Here is a 16,092-nt window from a genome sequence, read left to right as displayed (position 1 = left end):
TAGCCGCGCCAGTCCTGGTTCAAAGCTCGGAGGAAATTGCAAATACTAATCAAAAAGTTTGGTTTTCTTTCATTCATGGACATTTCAAGATTCTACTTTTAACTTGAATTGTTTGGCGCATATGATTTATTATAATGAAAAAACAGTATTACATTTGAAAGTGGTCTCAAACTTCTGGACTGTACGTGTGTGTGTGTGTGTGTGTGTGTGTGTGTGTGTGTGTGTGTGTGTGTGAGAGATAAAACAGAGACTCATGATTCTTCTTGGTCTGACATATTTATTAGGTTCATATCTGAATGTACAAGCTAAATTGACAACAGATAACAGACACATTACTCTCTAAATGGAAAAAAAAATAAAACAAAAACACCAGCATCAGTCCACTTTACAAAAAAAAGGCATTTTACAACACAGCTGTCTTTCATACCACTTCGTTCACACACACACACACACACACACACACACACACACACGAACACACACACACATGTAATGAGCTATAATGCAAGTAAGATTTAAACTTTGAAATGGCCTCAGTGTTAAATAACACCCAATGGGGATGAAGCAACAATTTATCACCCATTGTCTCTCAATTAAAAGTGCTGGGCATCCACTGCAGAGTACAGCACATACCCAATGAGGTGAATGAGATAATGTGCAAACTTAATGGCACTTAAAAGATGACTGCATTGTACCTCATGCCATTATGCATAACATCACACCGTACCCGTAGCTACACTGCACGCGCACCGCACTCTCAAGGTGAAGGACACACACCCACACACACACACCAAAAACACAAAGGTAAGGGTCAGACGCAGTGCTTAGGTTTTGGCGAAAGACGAGATGACAAATTCTGACCCTGTACACACACACCCTGACAAAAAACAGCCCTGTTTTTCTCCTCTAACCCTGACTTAGACCAATGCTCCCTCTCTGTGCAGTTCCACTTCAAACAGCTCAAAGCGCTGAACGGATAAAAGCAAAATGGCTGTGATCTAAGATGAATCTTCAAAGTCTTTCTTTGACATGCGGCATCCTCCCCGACCGCTGATAACTCCATCACATGACGTAAAGAAAGAAACACACGAGGGATCAAACGAAGACCGCTTTAGATGAATCTAGACCTGTAAGAGCATTGCAAGAAAAGGAGGCTACTTCACAGATTATGAGACCCAGTTGTGCAACTGGTGGGAAGACACACTTTGGCAGAAAGCATTGAAGAAGAAAAGTATCCTAAAGTATCTACATGATTCACTCATTCAAGTCAAACCTTCCCACCTCTTTGAGTGGGGAATAATGTGGTGACACTTGGTGGCACCACCAAATACAAACCAAAAGTGCTTCTTGAAAAAGTGCTTTCAAAATAAATACAACAATCTATGTAAATTGCTCCGTAGGCATATATGCAATTAAAGTCAACTCCTGCCCTGAGAAAGAGAGAGACGAGGAGAAAGATAAAGTAAAGCATGACTGGCACACGCAATCCTAAAAGATAGTTCTGGTTTATTACAACTGCTGTCTTGTTTTTCTGTTGATTATGATGATTTCTGATGATTAAATTGTGCTCAAAAAGTTAACTGTTAATAACTTGCCCCCAAGAAATAGGACAGATATTCAGTTTATAAGAACATCAAACAAACACTTAGTACCGAGAAGCCGAAATTAAATGATGAGTCAAAAAGTCATGTCTTTTGCGAACAATTGACTATCAAAATAGTTTGCTAAAGTTAATAATCCCTCATGGCATGTAACAAATGTGCGTACAAATGATATGATAAAAGGTAAAAGTTGAAGCATTGCATCAAAAAAGGTGCAATATGTAAATATTGCCCACCTGTCGAATTCATACTCCGAACATACAGGAGGCAGCATATCACCAGAGTAACAGTCTAACTGCTGCTAACTGTCGCTGCCGTTGACTAATAAGCTAAGTTAAGCGTACAGCCGTGTCAGCTGACTCTGGCCGGACTGAGATCTTGGAGCACTGGGGGAGAATTGGTGTCGTTTACTATCACACTAAACTTCTTGAGGTACAAAGTAGCAAGGCGCTAGCTGGTTAGCATGCTAACTTCAACTGATATCCCTACAACACAATACATAGATGAAACTGTAATTTCATCACTTTGTGTTTTGTATGTTTTAAACTAAAAACTCTTCCATATTGCACCTTTAATAATCACCTTCCTTTTTCTCCCCCACACCAGATTGGTTAACCTGATATTTTGTGTTAAACTAATGAATGAAAAAAAAAGTCAGGTTCTAATAAACCAGAATTACCCTTTTAGTTGAAGAATACAGAGGACATACTACAGACTACCGACTCACATTTATGCACATTCGCACTCCCAAACCTCCACGTAGGAAGCATGTAGCAGAGGAACAGGAACTGATGCTGGGGTATTAACCGAAACACAGACATCATTATTGCCTCATTTCAACAGTACGACACACACATACAATACACACTTTGCAACCTGCAAAATAACTGCCTTTCCATACATTGGATTTATTCCAAAAATAGATATAATGTTTATATATACTGTTTACATTTATATTACGCTTACATGTTACCAAGAATAGCCACAACCTAATACAGGTTCAAATTTCACAATATTACATTTAAACAGCTCTGAGGGTGATATGAATTGGTGCACATCACTGTGTCTCGTGTTTTTTTTTGTATTTTTTTGCATGTGTGTATAGATTTGGTTGCATATACATGTGTGTACGGCCCTGTGTGTGTGTGTGTGTGCGTGTGTGTTACACAGGTGTGCTTTCTTTAAATCTGCATACCTCTCCTTTGACCTGAGAATGCACTCTGTACCTGAGACAGAGCTCAAACACACACACACACGCACACACGTCTACACACATGGATACAACAGCACACACACACCTCTACACTACGTGAATCAGTCAGAGGTTTGAGGAGGAAGTGACACATGATGTTCCCAAATCTGATGCTCCAAATTAACAAATTTATGTTCCACATGATCAAAGCAAAGAAATCTTACTTGGACTGAGAAATTATTTTGATAGCGTGTATGAAAAAAAGAGCCAAATTATGATCACTCACACATTAGCACTGATAAAATGTCTGCCTGGCTTTGTACATTGCTAAAGAGAGAATGGCTGCTAGCTTTGCAAGCATCTTGGCTTTTGTAATCTTGGCTGATTAATTGAAGATGGTTTTCTTTAGTAAAGTGTAAACAGTCAAATGCTCTGATAGAAAATTCTCTGGGCTGTGATTCGTGACCACACATGCTCAAACAACCTGAAACTCTGATGCTGAATTAAATAAAAGGGTCAAATTTCACACTTATGCATTCAAGTGCCACAGCTGACACACTCAGTGTAGCCTCTGCTTATCAACACAGGTAAGAGTGTTTCCCAAGTTTTGTGAGAAAATCACATTTTGAAATAGTTCATATGTAACACAATTTTGCTTTGGGGGGGTCTGGTAAGATGAAAACGTTCTTTAAAACACACATTCCTCTTGGAAGCAGTTTTAAATATGTCATGAAGGTGCAGGAGAGATCAGTAGTACCCATATGTAGATTTGTGTTATCCAACATACATACTGTTCAGGGCTGTTTGACCTCAACACGGAGGATCTCTCATTCTTCGGACAGGAAACAAAGGGCGTTGGAGGGCTGCTAACAGGAAGCAAAGATGGCATGGCTGTGTGTTGAATGGACAAGTAAGAAGTGTGTATATGTGTGTGTGCCTGTGCTGCATCATTAGGCCGGTCCATTAGCAGAGGGCTGCGTCTCTCTGCAAGTTAAAAGAAAATGATAAAAAAGACAGTAAAAGAAAAGTCAAACAAACATGGTTTTATCTGCATATGTTAGCTGCCACTGAGGCTTCTGACACTGCCAGAAAGCTACAGTTGAAGAAATCAGTAACACCTCTTATGAAAAGAGAAAATAAAAGGCATGTTGCTGAGGATAATCCACAGATCACTGGCAACTTTTTCTAAGCTTCAATAGAAAGTTCTCAACGAAAACGGCTTATTAAACTCCCTCAAGATTGGGGTTTTATACAAACAAACACACACACTTACTGTGTTACAGAAGCTGACTGGGGAACTGGACTGGCGGTAGCGGGGCTGGGACCATCTCCATGTTTCTTTCCCTTTTCGCTTTCTTTCTCTTTGCCTTTCCCCTTGTCTTTGATGGAGAGTCCCTCTACTGGCACCTTATCTGCTTCGCTGCAAAAACAAATGTAGCTGTAACAAACTAGATGGATAGCAAGGGATCGTCACCTGACCGTAAAGAAAGAACTGCAGATGCTACTTTCTGCCTTTAGCTATATTTCACCAGCTATCTGCTCTCAGCTGTCCACACTGGCTACATTACCATGCCCAGCACGTACAGCAACCCCGTGCATCCACTCCTCTGTTACTGCCAATGTGTACTTTAAGTTCGGCAAAAGGTTGCTAAGAGCTAAGGTAAATTAGGATCGCTTTAATTTTAGCATGCTCGTAGGTGAACGTTTGTTAGTAACTAATGTGTTGACTTGTTAGAATGTTGAATCAGTGGCAACTTCTGCTCATTGCATGCTATCTGACAAACTGTTAGTAGTGTTGGTGCTCTGAAAGAAAACAAATCATGTCACCTTGGATCAATGTTATGACTGAAAGAGTTATCTGTATCATATAACTACAGTGAGTCATACACTCATCTTTTGGTATAACTGCATAAGTAAGATAACGGAGCACCATTTGATTTATAAGATGCTTAGCCGATTGTTTCATGCCAGGGGGTCGTCGCTGGGGTCATGTTGAGAATGTGGTATGAGCCCTAGGATCGGGAGGAAGGTCCTGTAGGTTCTCTACAAGTCCCCTGCTGTGGGTTAGTGTATTTTTGTGGAAAATTAGACTTGTCCTGAATAATGGCACAATTAAATGTTACATCGCATCCTGTTAAATGCAACAAGCAAACTGAAAACATGTGGCACATCTGTTCTTGTGATGGCCTTTTAAAATCCCTCAAACAACTTCAGGAAAACATTCCACACTCCAGAGCAGAGGACCTCGAGCACAACATACCGTCTGACTGCTGGTCTGAATACTCTGGAGTCAAGAAAGGAGGGAACAGACAGGAGGAGGGCAATATCAGAAGAAAAACAGAGAAGGTGGAGGTAAAATTGTATGGGAAAAGTTTGGAGGGGAAAGGGAAAGAAGGGCGATAGATACGGGGGGGGCAGACTGTACCAATCAAGACAGAGAAGCTGCATATTATTCAAGTGTGAGTGTTTGTACCTGCTGAAGACTGCCCTCTCATTTTTGGCATCCACGGTGAGCCGAATGGTCTCCTTGCCAGCCCCCGTGGTGATGGTCTCTGTGGTGGTCGAAGACTCTGTCTTGCTTTCCTCGTCATCGCTGTCTGAGCTGCTGGAGGAGGAGCTGTCTGATGCCACCAGTGGAGCCTTTCTCGCCACACACACACTCCACACACATGCTGCATAGAGTGACGGATAAGAAACAATCTGACTTTAACGTGGATGTAAGTTAATTTTTGAAGAAGTCAACTCATATTAGCGGTAAGAGATAGAGAGGCAGTTGTTAAAAGATGCCAATCGCAAACGGTTTGAGTCATATGACTCCATGAGCCTTACCATCACATCACTTTGGCTTTATATCTGCACATTTGCCAGCTATAAAATCCTGGCTTCTAATCCTGATTAGTAATTTAATTTGTTCCTAAATTACTATAACTCAAAAGGCCATGCCGCAGCAACTTACGGTTCTGGTTTGGTTTGGTGCTGTCTGATCCGCTGAGCTCTGAGTCCACAGGAGAGCTGCATCTGGGGCCTGTTTCAGAGCTAGGGACATAAATCACACAGATAAGAAACCCCGCAGAAAATACAGTGTAGATAATAAACTACAGACACAGCTAATGAAATTTAAGGATGAATCTGTCCCCACAATATTAAATTATTCAAAAGAATTTTTTTTTTAGCATAAGCAAAGACAGACACACAAGTAAAGACAAATACACACTATGTCTGTCTTTGCTTGTGCTAAAAAAAAAAATCTAAATACTTTTGGAGACAATGGGTACAATCCAGGTTTGAAAGTTGTATTGTTTAACGTGTGTGATGCCTGTGTCACCACAATAAATGTTGTAAGTGAATAAGAAGAAAATAATATATTTGTATTTGTTGGTTTTTGCTGTGGACAGGCTGTGTGATACAGGGACAAACTTGATTTAATGTATTTAAACTACTTTTTTAGTTAAGCTGACTGATGACAATTGTTTTATTATGTGCAGTTTTACAATTACTGAAAGAGTCATGCAAAAATATTATTAGTATATATTATCAAATTTGTTATATCAATGCAATGCCTTAATATGTTTTCAGGCAATTTCTCAGAAAAGCTCCTCATATTTTAACCACACACAGACTCACCAACAGAAAGGCTGGAAGTCGGTGAACTTGGCCCATCCTTTCTCCTCTGCCTCAGTGGCAGCTGGTTGGGAGTCTGGAGTGTCCCAGGCTGAGAAGCCCACTCCTGCTGCAGGAGCCTTTGAGTTCACCTCCCCAAAGTCTGCAACCCAGCCAGTGCCTGAGTATTAAGAGCACCCAACACAATCTACATGAGACACTCGCTCAAAACCTGCTTTAGTCCTAACATATAGGTCAAAGACAAAATTATGCATTACTATACAATGTGACATTTCTCACTCTTTGTTGTCTCGGTCTGGCCCAGGCTTGAGAAAGGATCCAGGTCATCTTTAGGATCTTCTCCTTCCTCAGAGTCAGAGTCTGCTGTTCTGTCAGAGGTCTCACTGCCAGAAGCTGCTGTCCTATCACCTGGTTTACTGGCTGCTTGGCTCTGGGATGACTGTGATCCACCAAACCTTAAATCCAACAAAACATTTTTAGTGTGTCTGATTGAGCACGGACAATTTATTCATATGCATTATGCTGAAATAAATAATTCCAAAAACTGATATTGAGAGCATCTGTATTTACTGTTGTGTCTGACCTGTTACGGGACTTGGCTTGTGTTGCAAAGTTTATCTCTTTCTCCTCCCAAATGTCCTCTTCATCATCATCGAAGGGCTGAATCCTCTCTTTGGAACAGGCCTCAAACACAGCTGTATTAGCCTACAAGGGCAGGGGGACAGATGAAATGTGTTAAGTTTAAACAATGTACATCAATATTCATAATGTTGCAGAACAAATGCTAAGGGGAGGACTAACTCATCAATATTTTTGATTTTAGCATCGACTCAGATGACTGTAAAGTAATGAGGGCAGACCTGTCGATGGGATGGGCAAGTAGGAAGTTGTAAGGTGGTGGCCCATTGTAGTTGTGTGTATATCAGATAGTTTTAGATTTTTTTGGCCTTTAGTGGCTATGACATACATTCGTGCATCTTTAAGACTTAAGAAGACATCTAGAACCCTGAAGTCTCACAGAAATACAACGTCAGAGAATTAAGGCTGACCCGAATGCTGTGAAGCTTGTACCCATGTCATGGTAATGGGCTTCCAAATCCTGCTTTGGGTTTCTCTTTTTTTGTTTTGTTTTGGGCTATAGCCTTTCATTAGTCTCATGACCTGCACGCATAAAAACAAGGCACGTGCATGTGATTCACGGGCTCTGAACATCAAAGCCCAAAAAATGGTATTCGGGACAGCCCTACATAGAACAAACATGTAAATACACTCACACTGTCCTGGCCTGCATCGATGTTGATATTGATCTCTGCAATTCGGTCAAACGTTGCCCTGCAATGACAGCAGAAATCACTCAATTGACACACAATAACAATAGTTCACTATCATACAGATAGGAGTGTACTTTAATTTACCCAATGCTGTCATCATGATCAGTAAACTCCTCATCATTGAAGCCAAACTGGTCTACAAAGTTAGCGGTCATCTGCTGGATCTGGTAGTCAGAAAAGGCCTAAAACACACATCACAGCTAGAATTAGATTACTGTCTCAGATAACAAGAGCCCTCAGTGTTTTTTTGTGTGTGCTTATGTCTGTGTACCTGCTGTAGTGTCAGTTCTTTCGGGAAGGGGCTCTCCATATCATCCTCGGAGGATGGCCGTGGGTTCCCAGTGCCAATCTGAACAGTGAAAAACCACCACAAATGTCACAATGAGTGTGTGTTTCATTACAAACAGCTATTAGACATGGTGGATAAGCATGTGTGCATGTTTACCAAGTCTATGGTGTTCCTCCTATTGGCTTCTGACAGGGTCTGGTCCACAAAGGTTTCCCAGCGCCCTCTGTAGTCCTCTGGCAGCTCTACATGCAAGAACAACAGCATTTAGAAAAATATATTCAGGCAGAGTATTACAATCACTTTATTTCCACAAACACACACCTGTGATGAGGCTACTAATCTGTGTGTGAACTGGGCCCTTCTCCAGGTTGTGGACCACTGTGTTGGCAATCCTGGTCAAATGTCCCATGTATCCTCTTCTCATACCACCTTCAGACCTGAACACAGAAGTACTACACTTAGGGAACCCCATATTTTACTGCCTGTTAGCAAAAACAACATCATTTCACAGCTCCTTACTGTATTTTATCATTCTCTTCCCACGCCTCGAGAATCCTCTGGACAAGGTGGCAGTGCTGAAACAACTTGTGAGGGACAAAGATTCAGTCAATCGATTGTTTTTAATCAAAATGAGCCATTAGATCAAATGTCACTTAAGCCTCTTGCTTCAAACACAAACAGACACCCACATGAGTCACCATCAGATTATGTGCAGAGTTTTCAGTGGTGGCCGGAGGTTCAGAAGGGGTTTCAGTCGCAGCCTGCTCTTGAGAAGCATCCTGAGGAGGCTTGAATTTTTCCTGGGCTCCCAAGCCAGGCTGAAGCCTCATTTCATGGGCACAGGGCCGGAGGATGGCTGCAACACAAAGCTCCACTTGGAGGTGCAGGAAGTTGTTCCACGTATACTTGAAGAACAAGTCCTTTAAAAAAAAAAAGGCACACATTTTCCAATGAGACATTTAACATTTCCCACTTTCTCAACATTGTACTCTGAAAATACAACACCTCTGCTCATCTCACCAGAAGTAGGTCCATCGTATTGAGTCGGCAGAGTTCCTGTGCTACTACTGCGTGGCTAGCGGAGCTGGTATACAGCAGAGAGGCCACCAGTCTGGCTACGTGCAGACGCGTGTTCCCTAATGGCTCCTCCAGCACACCCAGGGTAGTCAGCATGGGATTTCGCTAAAAATACACAGATAGATGGCAGGGAGGAGTTTGGAAACAACAGTCTCAAGGTTTAGCAGAGTTGTTACACATTTGCAACTAATGTATAAAACTGGTTATCTAAATAGCAGAGCAACAAAGATAACTACTGAAGAATGGGGTTGCTGCACTGCAAAAATAACACCGTGCTTGATATAATTAGCATGTTCTCGCTCTCTGCAAGTGAAAGAGACGGCCCTTGTGTGTGTTTGGTTTATTTTTGATGCTCTTTATATTGCCTGTGAGTAGCACCTGGAAGAATTATAATGCTCTGCAGGGAATCTCTGATTTTTCTATACATTACTGTTGACCAATTTTCTGTATTTATCATGCTACACTAGCTAATATTAAGGCCACATAGATGATTATATCTTTGTTCATATACCTTGGGTGGCTCTAGAAGTAGCTGGTGGAAGTGTAGCAGGTGTGGTTGGATGGCCAACAAAATGGTGCTGTTAACAGTGTAACTTCTCTCAAATCCCTGAGCGTCCATTACACCATCCACGCTGTCATAAACACAGACCAAAACACATATCAAGCACATGAAGAGGATCCTGATAAATCATTTAGCGATCCATATAAAGTAGAACTAGATAGTATTACGTGTACACATTTTGAAATTGATTGAAAGTCTCACACTCACACAGGCCTCCTGATTTCCAGTAATGTGAGAAGAACTTGAATCCCATTGATGATACAGCTCTCAGTAGTCTCTCCTGAGAACATATTCTGCAACAACTGCTCCACACACTCCTGCCTGCAGGAACACAATGGAGTATGTCTCCAAATCCTGCAAAGGGAGTGCGAGCATGTGTATGTGTGTGTGTGTGTATCTGTCTGACTTACGACTCCAGCACAGTCAGCAGAGGGTCAGGCTGTGACATCTCTTGGAGCTGATTGGCCTGGTCTCTGCTCAGACGAATTATGTCACACAAAGTCTGAGATGCATTGGACTGCCTCTGTGAGAGAAACACACAGGCCTGTAAATCGTCTATCTGTGAGGGCCAGCAACAGTATTTTTTAAAAATGTTACCCATTTGTATAAAAATACTTGAGATGCCCTCTTACCTCTTCATCTCTCTCAGGGTGAATGAGCTCTACGAGCCTCTGTGCAAGCTTCTCTTCATTCAGCCACTGTTGAGAACATATTATATTAGAACTGCAAACAATATCAGTTTTATGTGTAAAAATATGAATGTGGGTCAATTTATCTCATACAGTAAGTGTTTCAAGCCGAAGTGGGGGTGGCTCCACACAGCTGATGAGTCTCAGGAGCACATCCATCATGGCTGATGTATCGATATGCTTCAGGACCAGGGAGAGGAATCCCTCCTTCCGTCGCAGGAAACTAAGCACCTGAACAAAACAGAACACAGAGGAAACACCAGAAACCAGTCAAAAGTTGTCACTGGGATTACTTATTAGATAGAAATAAGATTATCAAGATATTGTTTCTCGAAATATAACATCTCTAAATGTATTTTTTTATTGATTAGAGCAGCAAAGATGAATTTCCTTTCACCTCCAAGATATATTTCAAAACATTTGCAAACACGTAACGGAATGCTCTTTTGATTCGGCTTCAGTTTCTATGCACGGCACAGATGCTTGTGCTACGCCGTTTTTAGAGTGCAATCAATTATTTAGCTTCAGGGTTGAGAGTTTTAACCCTGTCACCAACAATAAGTGTCAATCAGTTCAATACCAGCAGATGTATCCTGCTGGGACACTTGGCAACATAAACCCTGCAGTGGAACAGTCGAGACAGTATGTCTTATGTCTTTTCCTGAACCCTTGTTTTAACCTTGATATAAAATCTCATGAGCTAGAGGAAGGATGTGAAGGAGAATTCATGAGGACTGAGGAAATGACAACCACAGTGCTAAGAGAATCCAACTGCACTTTGAGGACAGCACAGTGTACCCTATTGAAAAGGAGATAAGAAAGGAAGCATGGAGGCACCTTTCCTTTCCTTTTCAACCACCTCTTATCACAGTGGCCACTTGGATACTTCCAGCTCATTTAGGAGCGTTCCTAAGTGAAAAAGACTTTCCGACCAGAGTGAGGCCTAAATCAAAACCACAATGCAAACTAGTGAATATGCAAACATTAGAGCGCTATACAACTCCTGACCACATACAAGCGTTCGTATTCAAATACAAAAATCTATACAAACAAGTACATCCAAAATAAAGCGTTACCAAAGTAATGGTCAAGGTCACGAGGTCACCAGAATAATTTCAAATCCTCCCCTCTGGAACGTAAACATTAAAATGTCAAAGCTTTCAGAAAAGTTTGCAAGATATGTCGTTCTGGACAGACAAGGCGATTGGTAGATGGACAAGCCTACTGACCTTGACATCCTCAGGACCCACCACTAACACAGTAAAACACAGTTGAACTATGTGCACTGCTTGTGTGTCGGAGCATCTACTGGTTGGCATCACAGCCATCTAGGTTGAGAGTAATTCCCAGTGCGAGCAGGTATTATCCTGCTGAAAGCACCCCTCAGACTTTGTGAATTAAATCACAACAACACAACAACATAGCTGTCAAGTTCTCCGAGTAATGCCCTGTGATTTAGCTGTGTGCGTATGTGTGTGTGTGTGTGTTACCTGCTCAGTCTTCCGTGTGATGAGGTTCCCAATTGTCTTGCTAAAGAAAGACGCCAGGAGGGGGTTAAGTGGGGATGGCTGCTCCAGGAAACCATACAGAGTTTCCAACAGGGGCTCCTCGTTACCCAGCTTATCATTGATCACTCCCACATCACATGTCAACAGCTCACATGCTATATTTGGATACCTGTAATAAATAAGAGAGAACACACCTGGCAGTAAAACAAAGCAGAAGCAAAATCAATTCTTATTTTCTACTTTACTTTCTAAAGTAAACTGGAAAAAATTAAATTTTCTGGAACAGGATTTCTGTCTTTTACAGGTTGATTATCCAACAGTTTTTCCATTTTGAATGCCTTACAAATGGCTCAAATGACAAACATTTTTTTTTTTTTTTTTTACAGGTTTGAGCCAACTCAAGCTCTCATCTTTACTATAAAATTGCAGGTAGCAGAGATATGATGTAGTGCAGCACCAGCAAAACCCATTTTTCCTGGATACAGGACAGCACATTCAACACCAGCACCTACTTGAAGCGTTTGATCTCCTCTACACCAGCAGGGGGCTCTGTAGTGATCATACGGACCAGCTCCTGCATGCATGGGTCCTGGCACAGGAACAGGAGAAGCCTACAAATCCATAATAATGAGAGGGGAAGCACCAGTTAGCAACAGCAGAAATTACTGGAGACTGAAATATAATAATAATAATGTGCTGCTGATACACTAAAGCTAACACTAAACACACCTCCTGTTCTGTGCCTTGCACTCCTGCAGGACATCTTCCTCATCCATGAGCTCGATGAGAGTGACATCTTCTTTGTCCAGCAAAGCCTCCAGGTGAGAAGACGTGTGCAAATCAAACTTCCAAAACATGGCTGACGCTATAGGCACATACACTTAGCTGCTGACGAAAAGAGGATGTGACAGGCATACATGTAGAAGTTAGTGGCACCGTTTTCAAATGTGCACTGAACAATTTTGTGATACAAACATACTGTATGCGCTTACATTTGGACAAGGACTAGTATCCTCTTCAGTCTTGCTAAACAGCCATTTGCCTTATTAACTTTGCATGGCCTGCGCATCAATCGGCATCAGCAAATTGAGAAAATGGAGACACAAACACACCCAGTTGACTCATACTAACACCACACACACAAACCCAGGAGAGATTGGCTTCGACCTGGTAATGAGAAACGAGACAAATGAGAAATAATAAAGGTTAACGAGTCACTTCCAGGAAGACTTACTCCGTCTTCTTTAGAAGCCAGAAGAAGAGTTAAAGTCGGCGTAAGTAGCGCAGGGACTAGGCTTGCACTCTGGAAAGAACAGGAAGCAATGCATCTGCGATTGAGTTAATGCTGCACATCTGCGTAATTGACATTACTTAGCTTGCTTTGAGAATAGAAACACACATCATCAAATAAAGACTAGAGTAAGAATAATGCAGAACAAAACAAATCCCTAGCTTTAGTGTTTGATAAGACAGTGAGTTGGCGTCGGTGTTACTACAAAATGCCAACTTAAGACTAGGTGTGTTGAGGATGACAGTTTAACACTGTATGAGGCAGGCAGGAGCTGTCACTTGTCATTGACTTTCAGGTAGGGATCTCCAGCTTACATCCCCCCTGAACCAAATCAAACCACAGATGCAGCAAAGAACAGTACAGCTCTATGATTCAGCCCTCACAGTAAACACTTCCCATGGTAAACATGCTGCTGAATTGTGGTTAAGGCCCTGCATTTAAATGGACATGATCCTAGATACCGCAAAGTCAGCAGTCACACAACAAAACACGTGGGGAACACACAGTTTTACACTGTAAAACGAGACATTTAGCACAACTTGCTGATTTCTAAGCACCATTACAATCGATTGCATAACATTAACGATCTCCTGAGCGTGCTGCCCTTGTTTACCCAGACCCTTTATAAACATGTTGAAGCTAAACAGGTGCTTTAAAGCTCAAACTATGAACTCCAGCGATTCATCCTTCCCCTTTTGTTAGTTATGGATTTTAAATGTCTAACGATGCTCAGCTGTAAGCCAGGCCTGTCTTGCATCCTGAGATCAGCTGGTAGCGGTTACAATTAGCCATTCACGGATATCAGTCACAACATGCTAACACTCAGTATTCAGGTCGATTAGCTTATCAAGACAGTCATCATACCTTCACGTTGAGTTAGCTTATCTCCTCTTATCAACCCTGTCTATCAACTGCGGTGCCTTTCACTCACCCTGCACGAACATCGTAAACCTGCCCGCTAGCAAGCGTCTCAAATCACCTTTTGCTAACGTTAGCAGCAACTATTTGAATACGGTACCGGGTCGCAGGCGATGTTTGTGTCAAGATGAGCAAGCTAGCATCGGTGTGTTGTTTATCGCGGCTGCGTGGCTAGGTGAGGACGATGTCCCTCCTGATAGCGTAATCGTCTTCCGACCACTTGACAGCGAGGAGGGTTTACCTTAGGTTACATCTTCCCTTTTTTTTTTTCAACCTCCCCCCCACCCCCTTTTAAACAAGCCACTCTTACCGTGTGTCCATTTTATCATCCGCAACGTGAACCGGCAACGACTTTGGGCTGTCAGGTCACCCAGAGGCCCATAGCTGGCTGTTAATGACTGCGTTTGTTAGCTCGGAAGATATCAACCCTTTCTTTCTCTTCCCCCCCCCCTCAACACCCCTCCCCCGGCTTGCAATGTCATTTACACGGCCGGATAACACGGAGGTTAGCTCTGCCCGAGCGGCTGCGTTGACACTGTCCGAATTTCACTTGAGAGCAGGCGGACAAGAAGAAGAAGAAGAAGGAGAAGAAGAGGAAAGAAGCTGTCAGATTTGGAAATCAAAATGGCGGACACCTAGAACGTAATCAAAAGTTCGGCTGTCCATCAAGCGCGTGCGACCAACTCACTGTTTGTTTAACGGCTGTCATCCTGGTTCATCGTATAAAAACGTCACGTCGCTGCGGTAAAAAACGTGATTTAATCACATTATCTGCTTCTCTGTGAGGAAGCTGGACCACCAACAAGTCAACAAAATGTTTTAATTGTGACATAAGATGCGATAAAAGACAATTTCATCACGAGAAACTGCTTGTGGACGCCACATAGTGCGACACGTGTTTAGGGACCGTCGCTCACTGTCGGTCCTTCCGACGCCCGGGGACCGCTTTAATGTTGTTGTTGTTGATAATAAACAAACAAACAAACAAAAAATTGTGGTGTTTTTTGTTTTTTTTCCACAGCTCTTCCTTGTCCATTATCACCTGTTAGATATACACTACTAAAATTACATTTTTTTATTTATTATTTGTGTTTCAGTTGATTATTTCTTATTTTTCTGTGACATATCTGGATTTTTATTCTGTGTTTTGTGAATATATTTGTGCCCACAAAATAATGCAACATATATATAATATATATTTGACTTTTATTGCACATCCATGCATATATGCACCCGTATCCCAATATCCCTGACTCATTCTGAGTAGTGTGAATACAAATTAGGCCTGCCTGTGTGTACTCTAATGCTACAATATTGGACGGGTGAATGCGGGAAGGGGTAGAGCCAGCGTCTTGTTATCGGAAAGGTCGCTGGTTCGATTCCCCTGGTCTGCATGTCGAAGTGTCCTCGGGCAAGACACTGAACCCCAGATTGCTCCTGATGTGCTGGTCGGCACCTTGCATCAGTGTATGAATGAGTATACTGTAAAAAGCGTCTGCTAAATGCCCTAAATGTAAATGTAAATGCTGGAAAGAGAGGGAAGGTACAAGGTAGTGAATTTGTGGTTTGTACTCACTATGTCAGTATTGATGTAATTAGGCCATACTGTTGTTTACAAAAAAATGGTGCATTTATTTGTGACATGTACAAAAGTAGGCACGATAAGACGAATATGCAACTAAAATAAGCTTTAAATGAACCCCAGCAAAGGATAACTACAAAAAAATGTTGTGGTGCACAGCTCGACTCGAGTGTGTCAGGTTACAGATCTGCACATTCATTATTTTTTACCATATGTGCATCTGCAGCGGCAACACTGTGGAGCTGCATCACCTGGCAAACAACAATCGTTGAAAAATTCAGCATTAGCTGTCGCCTTCTCATAATCCCTGCCAGGCAAAAACTAAAGCATATTCAGGCGCTCTGTCTGTAAGCCGATGCTGCATTGACAGAGTTATTTAAGTAAAATATAAAGTATTGGCCCCTGTGAGTTATTTTATTATATCATTGGAT

The 16,092-nt window shown here is 41.9% G+C and overlaps 1 protein-coding gene across 5 annotated transcripts; it reads right to left on the bottom strand.

The window, feature by feature from the left end:
- Nucleotides 1–257: 257 nt before the first annotated feature.
- ppp6r2b (protein phosphatase 6, regulatory subunit 2b) lies at nucleotides 258–14,850 on the bottom strand. Of its 5 annotated transcripts, none has more exons than XM_073471354.1 (25): nucleotides 14,768–14,850; nucleotides 12,863–13,037; nucleotides 12,600–12,758; nucleotides 12,383–12,481; nucleotides 11,853–12,039; nucleotides 10,456–10,593; nucleotides 10,306–10,371; nucleotides 10,084–10,196; nucleotides 9,881–9,994; nucleotides 9,623–9,743; nucleotides 9,055–9,216; nucleotides 8,724–8,954; nucleotides 8,554–8,618; nucleotides 8,356–8,471; nucleotides 8,191–8,276; nucleotides 8,017–8,094; nucleotides 7,830–7,927; nucleotides 7,689–7,746; nucleotides 6,998–7,119; nucleotides 6,694–6,869; nucleotides 6,418–6,574; nucleotides 5,750–5,829; nucleotides 5,267–5,465; nucleotides 4,067–4,213; nucleotides 258–3,777 (listed from the first exon to the last, which is right to left on the bottom strand). In XM_073471354.1, exons 3-25 carry the CDS (start codon nucleotides 12,725–12,727, stop codon nucleotides 3,744–3,746), a joined length of 2,775 nt encoding a protein of 924 aa, XP_073327455.1. In that variant the 5' UTR covers nucleotides 12,728–12,758; nucleotides 12,863–13,037; nucleotides 14,768–14,850; the 3' UTR covers nucleotides 258–3,743. The 5 variants fall into 5 exon arrangements, with proteins under 5 accessions (XP_073327455.1, XP_073327452.1, XP_073327456.1 ...); XM_073471351.1 differs by lacking the exon at nucleotides 14,768–14,850 and adding an exon at nucleotides 14,390–14,479; XM_073471355.1 differs by lacking the exon at nucleotides 14,768–14,850 and adding an exon at nucleotides 14,390–14,479 and having other exon boundaries at nucleotides 8,733–8,954.
- Nucleotides 14,851–16,092: the final 1,242 nt, after the last annotated feature.

Source organism: Pagrus major, chromosome 8, assembly GCF_040436345.1.
Source record: "Pagrus major chromosome 8, Pma_NU_1.0".
Taxonomy (NCBI): domain Eukaryota; kingdom Metazoa; phylum Chordata; class Actinopteri; order Spariformes; family Sparidae; genus Pagrus; species Pagrus major.
This window is presented reverse-complemented; position numbering and strand designations above follow the sequence as displayed.